The sequence below is a fragment of the Lepisma saccharinum genome, chromosome 16 (genome assembly GCF_977018435.1).
Source record: "Lepisma saccharinum chromosome 16, izLepSacc3.1, whole genome shotgun sequence".
Classification (NCBI taxonomy): Eukaryota; Metazoa; Arthropoda; class Insecta; order Zygentoma; family Lepismatidae; genus Lepisma; species Lepisma saccharinum.
In genome coordinates this window covers 52651880-52670819 of record NC_139244.1, presented here as the reverse complement: position 1 = coordinate 52670819, position 18940 = coordinate 52651880, and the positions used below count along the sequence as shown (strand labels likewise).

Sequence of the window (18940 nt, the reverse complement as noted above, 5' to 3'; positions counted from 1 at the left end):
TGCAAAAACTGTACGTGATGGAGCAAAACAAACATCATTTTCGATGTTTCCACATCAAAATCATTAAGAAAATGTCAACATTTCCCAAACAGCAAAATCACTGTAGAGCAGTGTAATTAAAATGCAAGGCTTTCTTGTAACAATTTCTTTTCACTCGGCAAGTCAGAAAATTCCCTGCATCCTGCGAAAAACTTTAGTGGTTAGCAACACTGTGTTCCCGAACCTTGACTTCGGCTGTACTGCCACACTCGATCGGCTCCGAAGCAAATCTTAATTCAAACGAATGTGCCAGTTTCTCTGAACAGAAATGTACATATATTTTTATGTAAGTTAATTAACGGGCTAGTCGACAGTCCAAGTCAACTCCAAACATTAAATTTTAATGCTAAGAAGGATGTGTTACAGTTCAGGTAGCCGTTTCATTACGGCAAATCCCACTCAACAGTGTACCAGAATTCGCCCATTCTAAGACTATGTATTAAACACAATGAAATAGTCAGAAACGGTGGAGACTTGGATTTTGCAATGCCATTCAAGCAGTTCCTGTTTGTCCTTCGAAGAACATCATGAACAAATTTAACTCCTAAATTATTATACATGTTTCTGTGTACATGGGTATGTTTGTTAATATAATTATGCCCGTATGTGTGTATATTTGTTTATATATGAGTATACAGGGTGTCTAAAAGGTAATAGCGCAAACTGACACAGGTCAAAGTACACGATAATAGAAGCAGAAAGTCTCAGTAAACATGGGTCTGGAAACGAACCGTTTTAGAGATAATCGCGATTATGTGATTACAAGCCATCACTGACTTCAGTGTTTGTAAACGTCGTCCTAGTTGGTAAAATGTACTCTTCGTTGCTGTAAGGTTCCATTTCACTACACAGTTCAGCACAACTGACGTGACTCCCACAATACGATTAGACTGTGTACTGAATCTATCCATACAACTTCACCTCGCAAATGCACTGATTGATTGCAACGCCACCTCTCGGAATTGTTCTGTTTGATTACAACGCCACATTTCGAAAATGTTCTTTTTTTTTGTAAACAAAGAGCAACCCTCGGACCGCGCAAGGAGTAAAGAACTCGGTGTAACCACACATTCGCACACATTATTAGCATTTTACCAACTAGGACGACGTTTACAAACAATGAAGTCAGTGGCAGCTTGTAATCACACATTCGCAATTATCTCGATAACGGTTCGTTTGCAGACCCATGTTTGCTCAGACTTTTTTGCTTCCATTATCGTGTATTTTCACCTGTCAGTTTGCGCTATTACTTATGAGACACCCTGTATACATGTGTTTAGTTATGAATGTCTGCATAAAGATATGTATCTTGTTATACTTCTGTAAATATCATTTTTAGATTTATGTTTTGTATAAAATTTGTGCTAGTATTATTTACACAATGATTAGTGCAGGTTTGCTTCCTTGCTCTTTTCTTTTGTGATGTTGAAATAGTAACTTTTTTAAATGTTTACAATGTATGTAAGCCTTTTGTAATTGAAGCCAAAGCTCTGTTATAGGTGAAAATAAAATAAATAAATAAATAAATTAAATAAATAAATGTTAGCGGTTTCTTTCTTTATTCGGTTTAACATAAGAAACAAATAGGGTGTGAATAAATGAGTGACGTCGACCCACCTGTTCACTGTATGCACGGAAGGGTAAATCTGTGAACCTACAGTTTTAAGTGGAATCGAACGACTATAATCCTCTACTGTGTTAGGAAACGGGATTAGGCGAAATGGGATGCAATCCTTCCACCATCTGTTTTGATTGGTTGATGGATTTCGTTTATTTCACTTCCCTTTTCTCCCACTTTTGGATCGCGATGACGGTGAGTGATGAGATGATGAAACTGATGAAGAAAACACATAGAGAATAGTCCGGGATTCGAACCCGGGACCCCTGTTGTCCCACCGCCACGGAGTTGGGAAAACCAATACCATCTGTAAAAGGATGGATATAAAGATTTAAACTTCAAAGAATAACAGTGAATACAAAATGCTGGATTTTTTTTCATTCATCTCAATTATAAAACTTGTAATTTTGAACCGACCTGAATTTGCGCACACTGTGGCTCATTTCCTATAGAAACAAGTAGGGAATGGAATTTATCAAAAAAGAAATAGAAGAAACAAACAGATGAATGATAAAGTATTTTATTTATTCAGCATTACTAATAATATTTCGAACAAACGGAAAATATTTAATCTGTGTTCATTATTGTAAAATCTCTACTTCAACACGCAATACCCATACATGGCTGCTCGAAAATATAATAGAAGTCGTAACAGAAGATTACCGTTCCGTCTGTTTCAGTTAAACGTGTCTTAACAATATATTTACCAACAAAGCGTTTGAACTGCTTTGCATAATCTGTGAAATCGAACTCACGCACATATCCAGGGTCCAAAATTCCCTGAAAGTAAAAACAATATATATATACACATACATCTCGTATTTAAACATCTATCCATACATACATACATACATACATACATACATACATACACATATACATATATATATATATATATATATATATATACATACATAATCCTTCTCCCATTCACACCATACCTTTGTGTAAGTTTGCGCTAATCTCGGATCCTAACCTAGGTACATACGCAGCTCTGTGTGTATATATTGATGTGTGACTCAATTGAACCTTGGGAATCGAGAGACACCGGGATGTAGCAAATTATAAAGCGAGAGGTTTATGGTTCATAACTAATTCAAAAGGGACCCCCTCGGCCAAGGAAGGAACTCTAACTAACTTCTCCTCCGTTATCCCGCGCTGAGTGTATCGAAGTATATTCAGAGTAAAACTGTGAGCGAATGAGCGCGATGTCCTTCCGGACTTCGCATTTATATTCCTGCCGGACTAGAGGTTGTTCCTCCTCCAGTCCTCTATAAGTGAGGCTACTTTCGTAACCTCCCGTATGACTTCAGTAATGTAGCAATATGAAATGCAGCGCATTCCTGGGATAACTTGGAGGCAATCGATGAAGGAGGGAGGTTAATGAACAGTGGAAGAGAGCATTAAACGAGCCTCTTCTCTAACTTACTTCACTCATTATACTTCATCAATATATATACCCTATACATACACACACATACTAGAGTACTGCAGGGAACCACTTTTGCTCGTCCGTACTCGTTCCAGTCTCCCAACCTCCAGCGTAAGCAATGGAATATAATTTTAATGTGACTGAACTTAGACACATATATGTAAATAATCCGTCCTCGCAGTTTCAGCCTACAGTCATCTGTTTGCCACTGTGCGTTGGTAAGAGAGACTAAACTACATTCAACATGGTGGTGATGACTATGTTCACTTAGTTTTGAATTTCACTGAGTCTTTCACTTCACCATCCATATTTGAGGGCCCGCTACGACAGACAAATTACGATTGTATGTGCACTGCAGGGTTTCGAGCTTATACCGCTCGCTTTGCCTGTTCGAGCGTTATTCGCTCGAACGAAGAAGCTCTATTCGGTTAGGTATCTAGCGTCGTCTGTGAGAACGATTTGGCGCTCGACAGAAATCCTCTTTTTGCAGCACTCGAGATGTGCATGCGATGGTTTAAAAGCCTACACAAAATGGTTCCACACGAAATACATCTACTTCCCTGATCAGTCTTATTATAAATATAAATGAATTCGCAACTATCGACTGAATTAGCTGATTATTTCTAAGCTTTATGCTAATTTACTAATTTACTAACACTGAGATAGTAAATCTAGTCAAGTCACAAGAAGGTTTGTTCTCTTCGCAACAAGATTATTCTGTCCGGGAACTTCTCACGCAGCAGATTGATTGTTTCTCCTGAAGTGTGGCAAGTTGCGCTGTCTTGTTGAAACCATACATTTTCGATGTTCATTTGATCGAAACGAGGCCAAAGAAAATCAGTTAGCATTGCACGGTAACGAATTTCATTCACTGTCAGAGCATTTCCTTCTTCGTCTTCAAAAATGTAAGCACCGATCAAACTCTATTCCAAATTCCACACTATACCGTAACTCTCTGAGGATGCATTTCCCTTTCCTGCATCACTCTTGGATTCTCAGATCCCCATATTCGGCAATTCTGCTTGTTTACGAACCCGTTTAAATGAAAATCAGTTTCATGGGTGAAAATGATGCGCTTTCCGAAACCTTCGTTCTCTCGTTCCCTTTCAAGGATCCAGTCAACAAATTGCAGTCGTTTTCCATGATCCGCTGGTTTCAGTGGGCTTTTGATGTCTTGTGTTCATCCAGTTTCTTCAAATTTCTTGATCAATCTACGAACAGTTGATTCGTTTGGTGCATGAAGATGACCAAGTATTGTACGGAGTTTCCGAACAGTCACCGCGAAACTTTTACCATTCTTGTAATGCGTTTTGAAAATCAAAACTCGCTGTTCCTTGCTGTACCTTTCCATGGCGTTAACAACACACACAAAAAGTAGAACAACTTAAATGCTTCTCAACACAAAACCTCAATGGTAATTGATAACAACAATCGCACAAACAATGCTGCCAACCAAACAAAAAAAATATGGCGTCCTTTTCAAATCCGGCGTTCTTTATGGATCGCCCTTTAGTAAGGTTAAATGTTTCTATCTAACATTTGAATGCATAAAAGTTACAAAAATTATAATATAAAACGTAAAAAACTAAAAAAGGTGCTAAAATGTTCCAAACATCTTTTAACTTGCTTATCAATCTTTACATGTTTAACTGTATCAAATTTAAAACCATATAATTGTATAAAATAACATTTAAAAGTTGTATAACTAATTTTACATTGTATTTTTATTGACTTATGCTTTTCAAAACAGTAACACAAATGGTGGCCATATTAACCTCATATGTTTTTAATATGTCCCAAGTCAGACTTACGTTCTCGTGCTTATTTTCTATATTCATATTCACGAACGAAACTTGTCTTTTTGTTGTATTATAACCAAAGAACCAACAAATTGCCTCGCACAACTATTGTTTGCAAATTGCATAAGACGATGTCAAAATAATTAATTAAAGCTTAACGTGGCCATATTTGCATTAGGCACCTTACGATTCTATTCTAGTATATTCTGCCCTAGCGTTGCTCCCTTCTGCTTCAGCGACCCCGCCCCCTTTTTACTGGACCATCGCTCCGACGTCCTATCATCTCAGAGTGCTATGGCAATTCGTCCCGATATTTCCAGTGCATCGCCAGTGTTTCTCATATGTCATGGCCTCAACATGCTTACAGTACTGTCAAGTGATTTTACGTCACAGTGCGTCATTTTATGACGTCATACACCATAACACGCTTCCATGCGTCTTTGTGTCCCTTCCGTGTATGGTCGACCACTTACATCGTTGCTTTTCTTCGTCCTGTACGAACCATGTCTGGCGAAGTCGGTACCACACAAACTTGCGTGTTTCACCAATATCAGTGCGACAACTATGTATATATGTGTTACCGCTTATGTATTTTTATTATTTTGTTATGCACAGGCTAAATTAACGCATCCATACTGTGGTGACACCCCATTGACTTTCATCTGCGAAAGACATTTTTTTTCATCCTTATTGTTGTGATATCCTTATCGGTCAATCCGGACTTGTGAGTGGCCTACATATTCTTTATATAATTTTTTCAGAACCAATGCGTGGCTAATAATGTCTTGATTAATACGCATTTTGAACACTAACAATTTTTACTATAGTGCTTGGCATAATTTTCTTTACTCAACTCATTGTAGGCATATATTTATTTGTGATACAGGTTTTGGGTTTTAGGAAATGATGTTATTTCTTATTTTTTTATATCAATTCTTTATGTAATAATGCTACAACCGTCTTACTATTCTCACCATGCAATCATAGGTGGATGAATGCTTTTAGTGAGGGGAATGGGGAGTGATACAGAGCGAAATCTGGAAGAGCTGCACTTTTCCTCCTCTCCAGCTGACCTACGACCCGATCCTTCAACGACAATGCTGCATACCAAAGAGAATAGGAGTATTCGTCTTGCTGCATACCGCTGAGTATGTAATCCTGGCCTCACATCCACTGGGGACTTTCCATGGACGATAGAGGCTTAACCTCTCGTTGAGGGGTCAAAAACACTGGATCGTAAGAAAGGTATAAAAACGACTCGTACAATTTTATTTTTATTATTATTATTATTTATTATTTATTTCCATAGGGTTACAATTAAGCCATACAACATTTCATTTTGAACAAAATTAATACAAATAATGACTTGATGCCCTATATAGTAAAAAAAATATTATTACATTAATATATATAGTGTTCTATAGTAGCAATGAAATAAAGAAAGTTTGAGAGTTATACACATTTAGAAGAAAAGAAAGTGTAAAGGTGTGTGGGTTTGGATATGAGTGTGTATGTAATTGCTGTTCGAAGTACAGGGATGAAAATTTTAAAATATATGTGTGTGGTTGGGGATGGTGAGGAGGGGGAGGGTAAGCACTGAAAATAATATTACTGAAGTTAGAATTTATAGGCCTGTGAACGTAGAAGACGACAGGACTGTGCTTTGCTGGTACTGAGTTTGATCTTCGTCGGGAGTGAATTCCAGGTTACCGCTGCTAAGTACGAGAAAGACTTCTGACCAAATCTGCTTTTGTTGGGTTTTGGGATTACTAGGTCTCTATATAAGGACGATCTGGTGTTTCGGGTGCTGAACTCTGAGCGGAGCTTAATCCTATGATGCAATGGAGATGATTTGTTATGTATGCTATGGAATACCTTATTCAAGTAGATGTAATGTATTCTCGAAGTGACTGTAGGTATATTGTAAATCTTGCGCACGCTCTCAGTCTTGAATCAGAATTCGTCGAGAATAGTGTGCGCTTTGGCGAAACAGTTCGACGTGGCCTATAACTTAAGGCGCGAGACGCCTCAGTAAGTTGCACCTCGAACCCATGACACCACAACTAGCATAATCACTTCGAGTCACGGTAAGTGTGGAGAGAGCTTCGCTCTGTTATCAACCTTCTTTTTTCTTCTTGACAGAGTAGGCCAATTAAGTTATGAAATGAAAATCTCTCTTTACGTAATTTGCTACATCCCTTGTGACTCTAACAATCCCCAAGCTATTTTACGAGTTACACTTCAATATATAGAAATGGTTACGGACATCCATGACTGAATCAAATTTGGACATTCTTGATATCCAATGGATGATGCTTGCAGCTTTATTATGCATGGGTTGCTAATGCTTGTATATATAAAATTAGTTATGTAAAATTAGTTTTCCTAGAGTGTCGCCATTGCCTCACCTACCTCATATCTTTCACAGTTATCTTCCTTTTCAAAACCTCCCATGAGGAAGATTGCTGCACTCAAAGTTCCTTCTCGATCTTCTCCGTCGTAGCACAAATAGTTTATCAAGTTCTCCTCCTTCTTGAACTCGGTGTTAACAATTGTAACTTCCACCTGTAATTTACAAGAACAATAACACGTTTGTTTATTAGGATAATACAAATTGTCAGAGCGGGCCGCCGAGGCCCCGAGCTCAAGAGGGCCCCGCGCTAGATTAAAATAATTGTGTGCAATTTATTCCAATTAAATTATTGCAATTAAGCAACTAACCTCATTTTTTCAGATTTCGTTTATTGTTTTTGAAGCTACAGTTCTTATTATCAATTATTCTTGAGTCCCTGCACAAACAGTTTTGATTGGTGTGCAGATGACTCGTCCTAACTCAGGAACTATGACGAAAGTTCCCAATTCAAGAACCGACATTTTCGTGGAATGTTTCCGATTCAGGAATAGCAGCTTTGGCAAATAAGTGGGAAAGGGAAAACAGTTTCTTTGAGCGGTTCTAATCGACTGATTGATTGGCTTGCTGTTTAAGTTCACTTTATGCACAGTAAGGCTAATTCGGACTGGACCTACAGTACAAAGTGAGATCCGAACCACCTTATGCCTCCACCGAGAGTCGAACATGGGACTCCTTGATTACAAGGCGAAAACGCAACTACTGCGAGAGGGTTTCTTATTGTTACTGCACGTTGGCCTGAAGTACTAAGTACATCCATTATCAGAAGAAGTACTGTGAAAGTTTCTTCCTCCTTCTACTACCCTTATATTTTCAGTATAATGCAGCTATTTTACTTGGATGTTAGGTTAGGTTAGGTTAGCAGTTACACAAGTGTGCCTAATGTCAACTATTTCAAACGCCAATTCATCCTTCCCCGAGACAAGGACGTCATGTGTTGCAAAGACATTTCACTGAAATATTCAACTGCCATACACCAGTTCCTGAAATGGCACTGTTTTCATTGCAATTTCCGTAGTTTCTGAGTTTGGATCATTGAATTGGGAAAAAAATAAATCAGAAGCTCCAATTTGAGCAATGTATTATTGAACAAGGAACCATTGCATTTAGATCTCCCCTCTCCAATGTTCGGTTGCGTTTGTTTTGTTTGTCTACCAATCATGCCGGTCCCATCCCATAATATGTATTTCTATGATCATTTACACTCATTGATTGATTGACTTGGTGCTCTAAGTCCACTTTATGCACAGTAAGGCTAATTGGGACTGAACCTACTGTTTAAAGTGGAATCCGAACCACTATGTGCCTCCGCCGGGTATTGAACCCGGGACCCCCTTGATTAAAAGGCGACGACGCTACCACTGCGCCATCGGGGAGGCCCTACACTCTACTATATGGTAATAATTACTGTAGATAATTTCCTCAATGAAAGCCATAGTATACCTCCCTATGTAAAATTATATTCTCTGCAAATTATATTGTATGAAGTCTCATTTAGAGTATCTGAATTGACAGTAAAAGATACCAACAGGGAATTAACACAATAAACTCTTTCAATTCGAAAAATCGAAAAATCGAATTATCGAAAATTGGAATTAACAGAAACATGCATTACTAAAGTAATTTAATGAAACAAAACTACTGTACTACAGCGTAAAACATATTAAATATACAGTGAATCTTACTGTAAAAATTGGTGGTGTTATAGTGCAAGCTAAAATCAATTCCTCTCACAACTGTAATAAGCTACCAGTAAATGAAAAACACGTTCAAGTACACAGTATTAACCCACAAAATCACCAACACGCGTATCAATATTAGCTACTTTTTTTCACTAGATGAAGTTTGTGATTTGTGTTTATTTGGTTAATTTTTTCACGGTTAACTAATTCTTCGATTTCATTTATTGCGTGAAGGAAGTCATAACTAACGTTTGGTTGAGATTCAATGTGCGACGGTTCGACATTGGGAACAAGGTACCCTGACTAATTACAACTGACAGCTGAGGGCACATAAGAAGATGTTCACAAATCACTGGCTAGTGAGGGTTCAAGGACAAACCCCATCACCCAAAAGGGATCAAACGTTATTGATGGGAGTGTGGAGGCTGCATACCAACAAACAGAAACGTTCTCTTCCATTCGACTGTCTCTGAATAGCTGTTTTCGAATTATCTAAATAACAGTTTCGAATATTCGAATTACGTATGAATTATTAGCATTTGTTCCAATAGGAATTTTAGAGGGAATAAACTTATGTTCGAATTATCCAGGTTAAAGGAGTCAAATGTAGTTCTTTAGTGCATCGGGTTTGAACCAAATTACAGGTCTGTTGTATGTTTGAATCCACCACTGCAAAAATAAGTATGTTCATCTGAAGACGAGGTAAGTGTTGCTATGTCGAATCACAATGCAGGAGTAAATAAAAATATAAGTACTGGTCAATTGAAAAGGTCCAATTAGCATGGCATGCATACCAATTTGAGCATAAATGAATTTAAAACATACATTTCCATCTTTTCCACATACCTACAACTGACAACCAGAACTAGTCATACCCAACAACGAAATTTATTTTATGTGTGCATTATGCTTAGATGATCAAATTATGGTAAACTTTCAAATGAAAGTGGGATGCGGACCACTGCACACTTTGCCTACCCAGAACGCGTAGATTACAAGGTCACAACATAATCATAATGCCATTGTTGAAACCAAACTAGATATATTGTACGCAATTCACGTCTGGTCACAAAATCCCGTAGTGCAGAGGTTCCCAAACGTTTTTGTTTCACGGTGCCCCTAGTGTTTCAAGATTTTTCCGCGGCAGCCTAGTCAGAATGTGGGCCTACTTAACATTTGCAATGCTCAGTTAGTGTGGTTAGGTTGTTGCCTTAGTTAAAAAGTATACACATATTTCGAATTCAGAAACATTTTAGCAAATATTTGGAACGACACAATCATTTCAGTGAAAATAATGGAACATTTCGCAGGGCCCCTGAAACCCAGCCACGGTTCACCAGGGCACCGCGTCGCACACTTTTGGAATAACTGTCATAGTGTATTGTGGACAGGTTATTGGGTGTTTCTCAATGGCTTAAATTACACCCCCGCAACTCATGCCGTTCGGATGGGCGCAGGAGCTTCGGGGACGCATTTAGAAAACATTGAGAAATACCAATAATTCATAAAGTTTTCTTTTCATCGATAAAATATTTTTCAACAAAACATATATTATATGCGCCTACAACTACAAAAAGAAAATGTCAGACACTAGAAAAGTAGGAACGGAACCAGCAGATTAGAAAAGAACCTTCCTTAGCCGAATATTTCAACCTCCGATTCTTATTATGTCCCTCTTCTTGAAAGTCGTGTATTTTCAAATATAATTATAACATGTATTTTTTTACAGTTTTTCATAACTTTCGAAACCAGTCTTTACAATTGATTCAAATTACATGGATGTATTTTTATATTTGTATGTAGGCTACACAACATACAGGGTGCGGCAAAAGTCCTGTACAGTCGGAGAAAGAATTACCTGGGCCACGGGACCTAGAATTTCGTAACGTCTTAAAGCCTGTTGTTTATGCAACCCAAATAACAAATTATTCGCTTAAGTTTGTCTGGTGGATCTGAGTTCTCGGGAAGGATTGAGCATTGATAGAATAAGTCACATGACTCATGCCCCAGCAACAACAAACAACAGCTGGGTGCTACGTGGTCTCAAGAAGAACATTTCAGCAACTGTTTTCTTAACAAGATCTGCCACACGCTAATTGTTTAAGTCCAGTGTATGCACTGGACCTCCAGATTAAAGTGGGATCCGAACCAAATGTTCCTCTATCTGGTATTGAATTCGGAAGCCTTTGATTACATGTCGAAGACGTTACCACTACGCCATCGGAGAGGCAATGGAACGCCTTGAGAAAGACACGAGTGAAACCATATTAGTCGTAAATTTTAAAAATAAGACAATATTTTGTGGTCACAGTTTCGAACCGTGGGAGAGGCATAGATTTTTTTTTGTCCCATCGTCCATTTCACGAGATTATAATTCTTCCTCAGCAACACGATTAATACGAGTGGTAGAAGATAAGCCAAGTAAAATAACTGAAACAGAAATAAAAGGAAAAAGCAAAACAATTTTTTTCCATAATATTCTGCAGTCTCTTCAGTCGTGTTCAAGGAATGCTACCTTTAAAGAGAGCCGTGGTCTCTAACTTGTCTTTTCCCCTTCGTTTGTGCTCTCGATTCCCTTTGTCACGATTGGTCTAAAACTAATTAATGCGACCTTAATTAAACAATCCAAACAACGAAACAATGCACAATCAACTGCTCAACATTCCAATTTTTTTCGAATCGGAAAACAATTGAGATGCTGTAAAATGAAGCAAGATGCAATAATAAACTGGGAATTTGGTACGGTATAGAATTAAATCGGTGAGGATGTTCCATTTGATTGGATTTTTGTTATTTAGTGTCGCTATTCTTTCACTTTGATTAACGGACACTCACCAAGAACACCCATGGCCAAGCCGAGATTCGAACCAGGGACCCATGCTGTCGTAGCGCGCTGTGCTAACCACTCCGCCACGGAGGTTGGTCAGGAGTGGACATTATACCATATTTTGTGTGCGCAATTGGGATCAATCAATGGAATAAATAGGCATATTATATTATTAATATATTCATATCATAATATCACGTCATATTATTCGGCACGAAGTAACATCAGAGATATTCCATCTTGCATTATTGCCTTTCAACTATTTCTTCGACTTCAGGTTAATAACATCAATAAGATAAATTATGAAACAAATGATAATGAATGTGGGATATTGACAGTCATTTCGAATTACCTGACACAAGCAACATTAAGCAGACTCGGTGGGCAAGCTCATTAAGTGGTCAACCTTCGATCTCGTCACTAAAGTTCCCGGGTTTGAGTACCGTCCTTGTCACAGGTGTTTGAGTATTTCGTCATTAATTTCATGTAATGGTCACTCGTCCGCGACTAGGAATAAAAGTGATGTTACGTAACAAAACTAACAAAAATAAACATGATCGAAGAGTACGTATTTCATCTCTCACGAAATTACCTATAAAATCGGGATATATATGAAATATATGTATCTTCACATACTTTTTTCGATTTCTATATTTAACTAGCCGAGACCGAGGACGGGAGAGCAATTTCCGAGAGACCGAGAGACGGAGACACTGTAAAGTCTTGTTTCTTTCTTAACATCTGCCTAATTGAGTGCCAGTGGCGTACGCAAGGGGGGGGTTACGGGGTTTAACCCCCCCTTGAGCTTTTGAAATATTATGAAAAATGCTGTGGAAAAAATAAAAATGACCAATTTATCACTGTCAAGGACCTTCGGCAGTACTACTACTACTACTAATAATACTATAATAATAATTTGAATTATTGTTCCCATGCGGCACAGAGAAAAGCACAGCATTCCAAACACGCGTCTTTAAGAGTGAATGCCTTGAAAATAAACACGAATTCTTGAAAATAATATATAAGGGCAACTATGATTTTAAAGAGCAAAGAAGTTGTTTTATATATCTCGGCTGCAACAATGTTCAATGATCATGTATTTTTGTGTGTGAACAATGAGCATTAACTAAAGAAAGTTCTTGGTTCGTTGAACTTGGCTAATGTATAGACAATGGCTAGGCCGACAAGAATAACTCAGTCACCAGTCCGCCTTCCCGCGGCACGTTTGAATTTCTGAATTCAAACGACAATAAGCTTAACTATTGTAAAATGTTTTGTTGGTAACAACAGTGAGACAATCCAGATGTGAATTATCGGGGATATTTCGTCAATGTTTTCACGAACTGGCGAATGTGTCAACTCCCCTGCATCACGAACCGGCGAATGTGCAAAATATTGATATTGAGAAAAACGAAGTTGAAAGTAGCCAATTTTGCGTTACTTGCGAATCATTGAAAAAAATATTCGAGCTAAACTATATTTTGAGATAACAATAAATGCTGTGTGAGAAGGTAGTTCACATGAGAAAGAACACCGTAGAAAGAATTTTAATTAACAATAAATGAACAAAGGAATTCATTGAATCTATTCGTCAGTTCGTGAAAACAAAAAAATAAAATTGAAATATTTTTAGCTTTATTCGTCATTGTAATTTTCACTAAAACTGCGAATTCTACAGTTCAAGGCTAAAACTTTCAATTTATTTATTGGATATTTATACATAGTTAAATATTAGGCCAATCCTTAATACACTAATCATAACATACACCATAACAGTTTAATACGTAACAGTGAGAAACAGAGAAATTTACACAACACTAGACGTACCCGCAAATAAATTTCAAGAATAATAAAATTCAGGAAATAAAATGAACAAAATAGTAATACATTGACCAATACTAGTCTGTTATCAAATACACAGTTAATAGACGCAAAATGGTTGTACAATTAGTGAGGTAATCTGGCATAGAAGTCTTTATGTTCAGGATGAGAAATAACTGGTATTACTCCTTGACATAATAACAGCAAGTCCTGGTATTTTCATAGGCAGTTTTGGCTTTGAAGTAAAAGCCCTTGATGGTAAATTGTCCTCTTTAGCACTGCATGGATTAGGAAGTGATATCCTTGAGTGTGTGTTTAGGTTATGCGATGTTTTTATAAATATATTGGGACAACCCTTGAGCACTTGAATTTGCATGACTTTTGTCCAGTCGGCAGGATACTGTTTTTGTTCTGAGATGCACATCCATCGGCGAAGAACGCTACCTGTTTTACACCTTGTTCATCTTTCATCAGCAGAAACTTCCTTAATTTTCTTGCAACTTCATTCGGACCTCTTTTCGCTAATCATTCGTGCCAAACGTAGCAATGACCGCTTTTACTAGCTAATTCATAAATTGTAAAATTATAGGCTGATAATTTTCTTTTGTAATGCAGTTCATTTCGTTTGCTCTGTGGTAGATTTATGGCTTGCTCCATGTCAAAGCAAGCAGCCAGGAACTCCTGTGGATTTTGTACAGCTGTATCTTTCATCGCACCTTTAATTTCCCTCACCTTCTGTTTTTCCTGTATGTGCCTGTTATATTTTTCAATCAAGTCAGAATGATTAGATAAACAATTATCTGATTTCAATGAGTTGTACGTCTCACACAAACCACAAGATTTTATTTTGGAGAACGAAATTTTAACTTCATACATTTTAAAAGTGATCTGTATAAGGAGTAACATGCCGAGCGGTTTGGAAATTCTTTTTTGAATAGTTCATGCATCTTTGAAATACTTAAGTTGGACGACAAGTACTGTTGGCTAGAAATGAGATTCCATCCTAGGGAACATATTTATGTGCTTTTTAATATCTGTACGCATTTTGTCGTCTCTTTCTTTTAACGTTGTCTGACGTCCACCTCTATTTTCTTCTTCTACCATGTACTGGTTCTTTAACTTCATTAGCATTGTCCTTACTTGTCTCTCAGCAATTGCAAGTGTGTTAAGAAACATTTTACGACATACTCTTTTTCTTACGTTATGGTCATCTGGTAAAAAAATAATGAAGCGTTCATTTCTTCCTCTTTTTGTCTTCCGACTTCGTTGATCTTAGAGGAGCATTGGAAGCGATGAACTTACTCAACCATTCTCGTTGTCGGGAAACATTTCCTAAATTATAATACGCATTATTAACTTTCATTCTTGTGTTGTCATCATAATCGTTGCACTTCAATCCTCTTGTTTGGCATGTCCGTGACTGACAACGTGGACGAAGCAATCTCCGAGAAGGTATAACTTGATGACTCTTTTCACTTACATACTCATAACCCAAAGAACGACAGGCTTTTACATTTTTTCTTACTTTTTCCTTTTCGGAAACCCTTCGCTTTACTGGAATAACATCCTTCTTTTGAGAACTATCTACTTTAAAATCTGTGGCTTGATCCCGGAGGGTTGTTTTTCTCTTGTACACGAACACGTCTGTAGTGCTCGGCGAAAAACAATATGAAGTGATTGTAACAAACCAAATCCTGACACGTTACGCATGCAGCAAATATTTCTTCTTCACAATGCAAGAAATTACATACAGCGTGAACATTCCTCGGTGGGGAATGTACGGACGATTCATTCACTGGAAGATATAAGAAAATCAGGCTCCTTGTCCTCATCATCCGCTAACGTTTCTGAAGAACTGTCAACGTCACTAACTACTGCACTCGAGTCACTGATCACACCACCTGAGCTCTTCTTTGGCACTGACAGAGGAAGTTCATCACCTGTATCACCATTTTCAGAATCTTCTTCCATCCCGATCACAACACCTTCATAATAAATTTTCTCAGGATCCCACCACATTTTTACTTTCGCTCCATATTGCAACGTCTTCATTCCATGGGGGAATGTAAGTTCTTGGCTTCTGACGATGTTAGTACTGCCATCAGTCCACTTCACAAGCACGTCCTTATTCATATCTTCTGAATAATTACACAACGAGCCACACCACTAGAAGGCTATTCTTCAAAATAATATCAAATAAATATAGAATTTCTTTTATAAACCATTCGAAATAATTTAGTTGCAAAAAGTAAACCAGACGATTGCCAATTTCATTGAAATTCTCAAAATATAGACTGTACATTGTTCCAATAGAAATACAAACTACTGTGCCTTACATGTTTTCTGATATCTTACAAATGGGTTATATTTCTTATGAAAAAAATGAAATATAAAACGTTTTATTACAGCGGCATCTGTTAGGCAAAATGTAGTCGAACTGACACATCCTGAATGGATTGTAAAATGATATCATGCTTTTCTCCACGAAGCGGCGAATTTCATATTCGTCGGTTCGTGAAATTATCACAATACTAGTTTTCATTTTCGTCAAAACGTTGTCCATCTTTATCTCCTAAGCAATATTTAATAGAAACTTGAAACTTTGTGAGAGCAAAGTACAAGCTGTTCCAACATATACAGCGTCAAAAACTCAAAATGTCAAATTTTGCACATTCGCCGGTTGGTGATGCAGGGGAGTTGACATATTCGCCAGTTCGTGAAAACATCGACGATTTATGCGGCGACAAAGCCGGAAAAATTGCAACCAATTCCGGGAATCGAATCCGGATCTCCCGCATGGTTGTCAGATGTCCTACTGACCACACCCCCGCAGCTCCTTGGATGAGTTCCGTACTTCGATTATTTCAATTTATTTTAATATATTTTCTTGTTTTTATGGATTTTCTTCACACTTAAAATGTCTCATCTCGTTGAGTAGACAATTATTTCGTAAGAAAGAAAAAATGCTCTAGAATTTGTTAAAAATCGAATTACTAGAAATTAATTTCGTTTTATTGCTTTCATAAATACTATATTTATGTAGATCTTTACTACTTAATAGTAGTAGTGGTATTAGTAGTAGTATTAGTAGTAATTCAACTAATTAGTTATAAGTATTATTAATTAATTATGAGAATTATTATTTAATTAAAGTATAATAAAACAATGGTAATGTGAATTTGGAGAAAGTTTTAGATATAAACCCCACCCCCTTTGATGAAATCCTGGGTACGCTACTGTGTTGTTCTGTTCGTTATTGGCTTTGTATTGGCAATTGTCATTATTCTTCCCCTGTAGGTAAACCATAACGACGATTTATGTTGAAATAAAACAGATAAAACGGCAAGAACAAGAAAGTCGTGCCTGCCCGGGACTTCAACCCAGAACCTTACGTAACGAGATTTGAAATTCTGGAGAAGGCATCTGGGTTTCGCTTGGCTTTCTCTTTCCTCAACTTCTGTTATTATATCATGCACGTATAATTAAAATGGATCTGAGAAAATACGTTGCGATCCATAATTGTGTTGGTTAGATGCTATAAATGTGAACTCCAACATGGAAAATATGATTCCCTTTTGTATGTGGTTGAACATGAAATTTTCTTACACTGTGATAATTTCTTTTTTAGTTTTTCTGCACAGATAAGCTAATCTGGACTGGATCTTCAGTTTAAAATGGCATACGAACTACTACGTGCATCCACCGTGTATCGAACCCGGGACCCCTTGATTATAAGGTGACAACGTTATCATTACGCCATCGAGGAGGCCCCGTGAGCAAATATTATTCACTCGATCTATATAATAATTTATTTAAACATTGACATTTTCGATTTCTTCTTTCCTTTTTGTGTTAACTACTCTTCTACGACTCTTTTTTGTCTTGGAATTTCTTCTTGTTTCAGGAGAGAAATAATACATGCAGGCTGTATACGCCCCCCCCCCCCTCCGTGCAAATAGATAGAAAGCTCACTCTCGAGAACTAATTTATAAATAACGTAACCATTAGGAAACAATTCGAACGTTAACTGATATAACTGTAGATGAAACAATACTTACAGACCCAAACGAAATATCTATTCTTCTATAAGCTCACAGGCAACAGGTATCTGGTGAGTCATTCACTCTTGCTAACTACGAGCGATTGTCACTGAACCAAAGGGTGGCAAACAGGCGTCTGCTCTACGAAACTAGGGTTAGCAGACGAGGCCCGTGTTCCTGTTATCAATGATGTACGAAATAAGGAGGAACACAGCTTTCATATCAAACTAGACGAGTGTTTTGGTCCCGTCATTGCATGTAGAACACTTTCTCGTCGTGGCCTTGAAGTACTACGTAAAGGCTTCTCTGCAAGAAAGATATCTTACCATTAAGGGGAGGAAAAGTGTGTGTGTGTGTATCGAGGTCCTTCAACTTTCGTATTCTTCTTCATTTCAGAACGCGTGCTGTATCGTCTATTTAAGTGGAAGAGGGACAATTACGCACCAGGCATGCATTTATTCCAATATCGTCGGAATGAGCAATGCTACTAAAAAGATCTCCGCCAGAAATGAAGAGTATGAATTTCTCCCCATGTGGCAAGTGGAAGCGGTTTCCTAAATTGATTATTAAGCCTTATACGATTTTTGAAAAATATGATGAATTAGTATTTACCGAATCCCATGTATTTCTTATGGGACATCAACTTCAACTTCAAGTTACGGCTCATCAAATGGGAGTTTCGACTTTTCCTACTACTATGACATAGTTCAACGTATCCTTTTTCCGTCCATGTATTTTTCTACGTCATCGGATGTTTGATATTCCCGAGAGAACGAATAAAATAATGGTTCCATAAGCCTAGTGCATTCCTCTTTGCCTCCTATGGCCATCCTGGCAGTGTTGCCAAACCTGATGTGCATAATAGAGCTAAATTTCACCATTAATATAGCTAAAGAGGACTTTCAAGGAGCTAGATTAACGAAGGCTGCATAAAGTGCCTACTAGGGTAATTTTAGTTGTCAGAGGGGTGGGGGTGCTGCTATTACCGTTAGCTTTAAAGTGATGGCAATTTATTCTTAGTTTTCACCGCTCAATAATCTCAATAATCCAATGATGTAAATATAAAATCGAAAATAAAGGGTTCCCGGATAACAAAATTGTCATCTTCATCTTAGCCACAGCGCTATATATAAAAATACATGGGGAGGAAAGAAGAGGTGGGTGACGCAGCCTATATCTATACGAATATCACGTCAAATGCAAAATGTACACGCATAGCAAAAGTTGGTATTTATGGGCCGGAGCCAGTGGTGGCATCATAGTGGGGCAGAG

The 18940-nt window shown here is 37.6% G+C and overlaps 1 protein-coding gene across 1 annotated transcript in view; it reads right to left on the bottom strand.

Annotated features, from left to right (window-relative positions):
- Positions 1–2191: 2191 nt before the first annotated feature.
- The window catches only part of LOC146000080 (uncharacterized), a 52455-nt gene continuing 35706 nt past the window's right edge, over positions 2192–18940 (bottom strand). Inside the window, exons 3-4 of the mRNA XM_083137413.1 lie at positions 7301–7453; positions 2192–2437 (exon numbers count right to left, since the gene is read on the bottom strand). Coding sequence (XP_082993539.1) covers positions 2258–2437; positions 7301–7453 — 333 coding nt within the window. The 3' untranslated portion in view covers positions 2192–2257. The remainder of the gene's footprint in view (positions 2438–7300; positions 7454–18940) is intronic.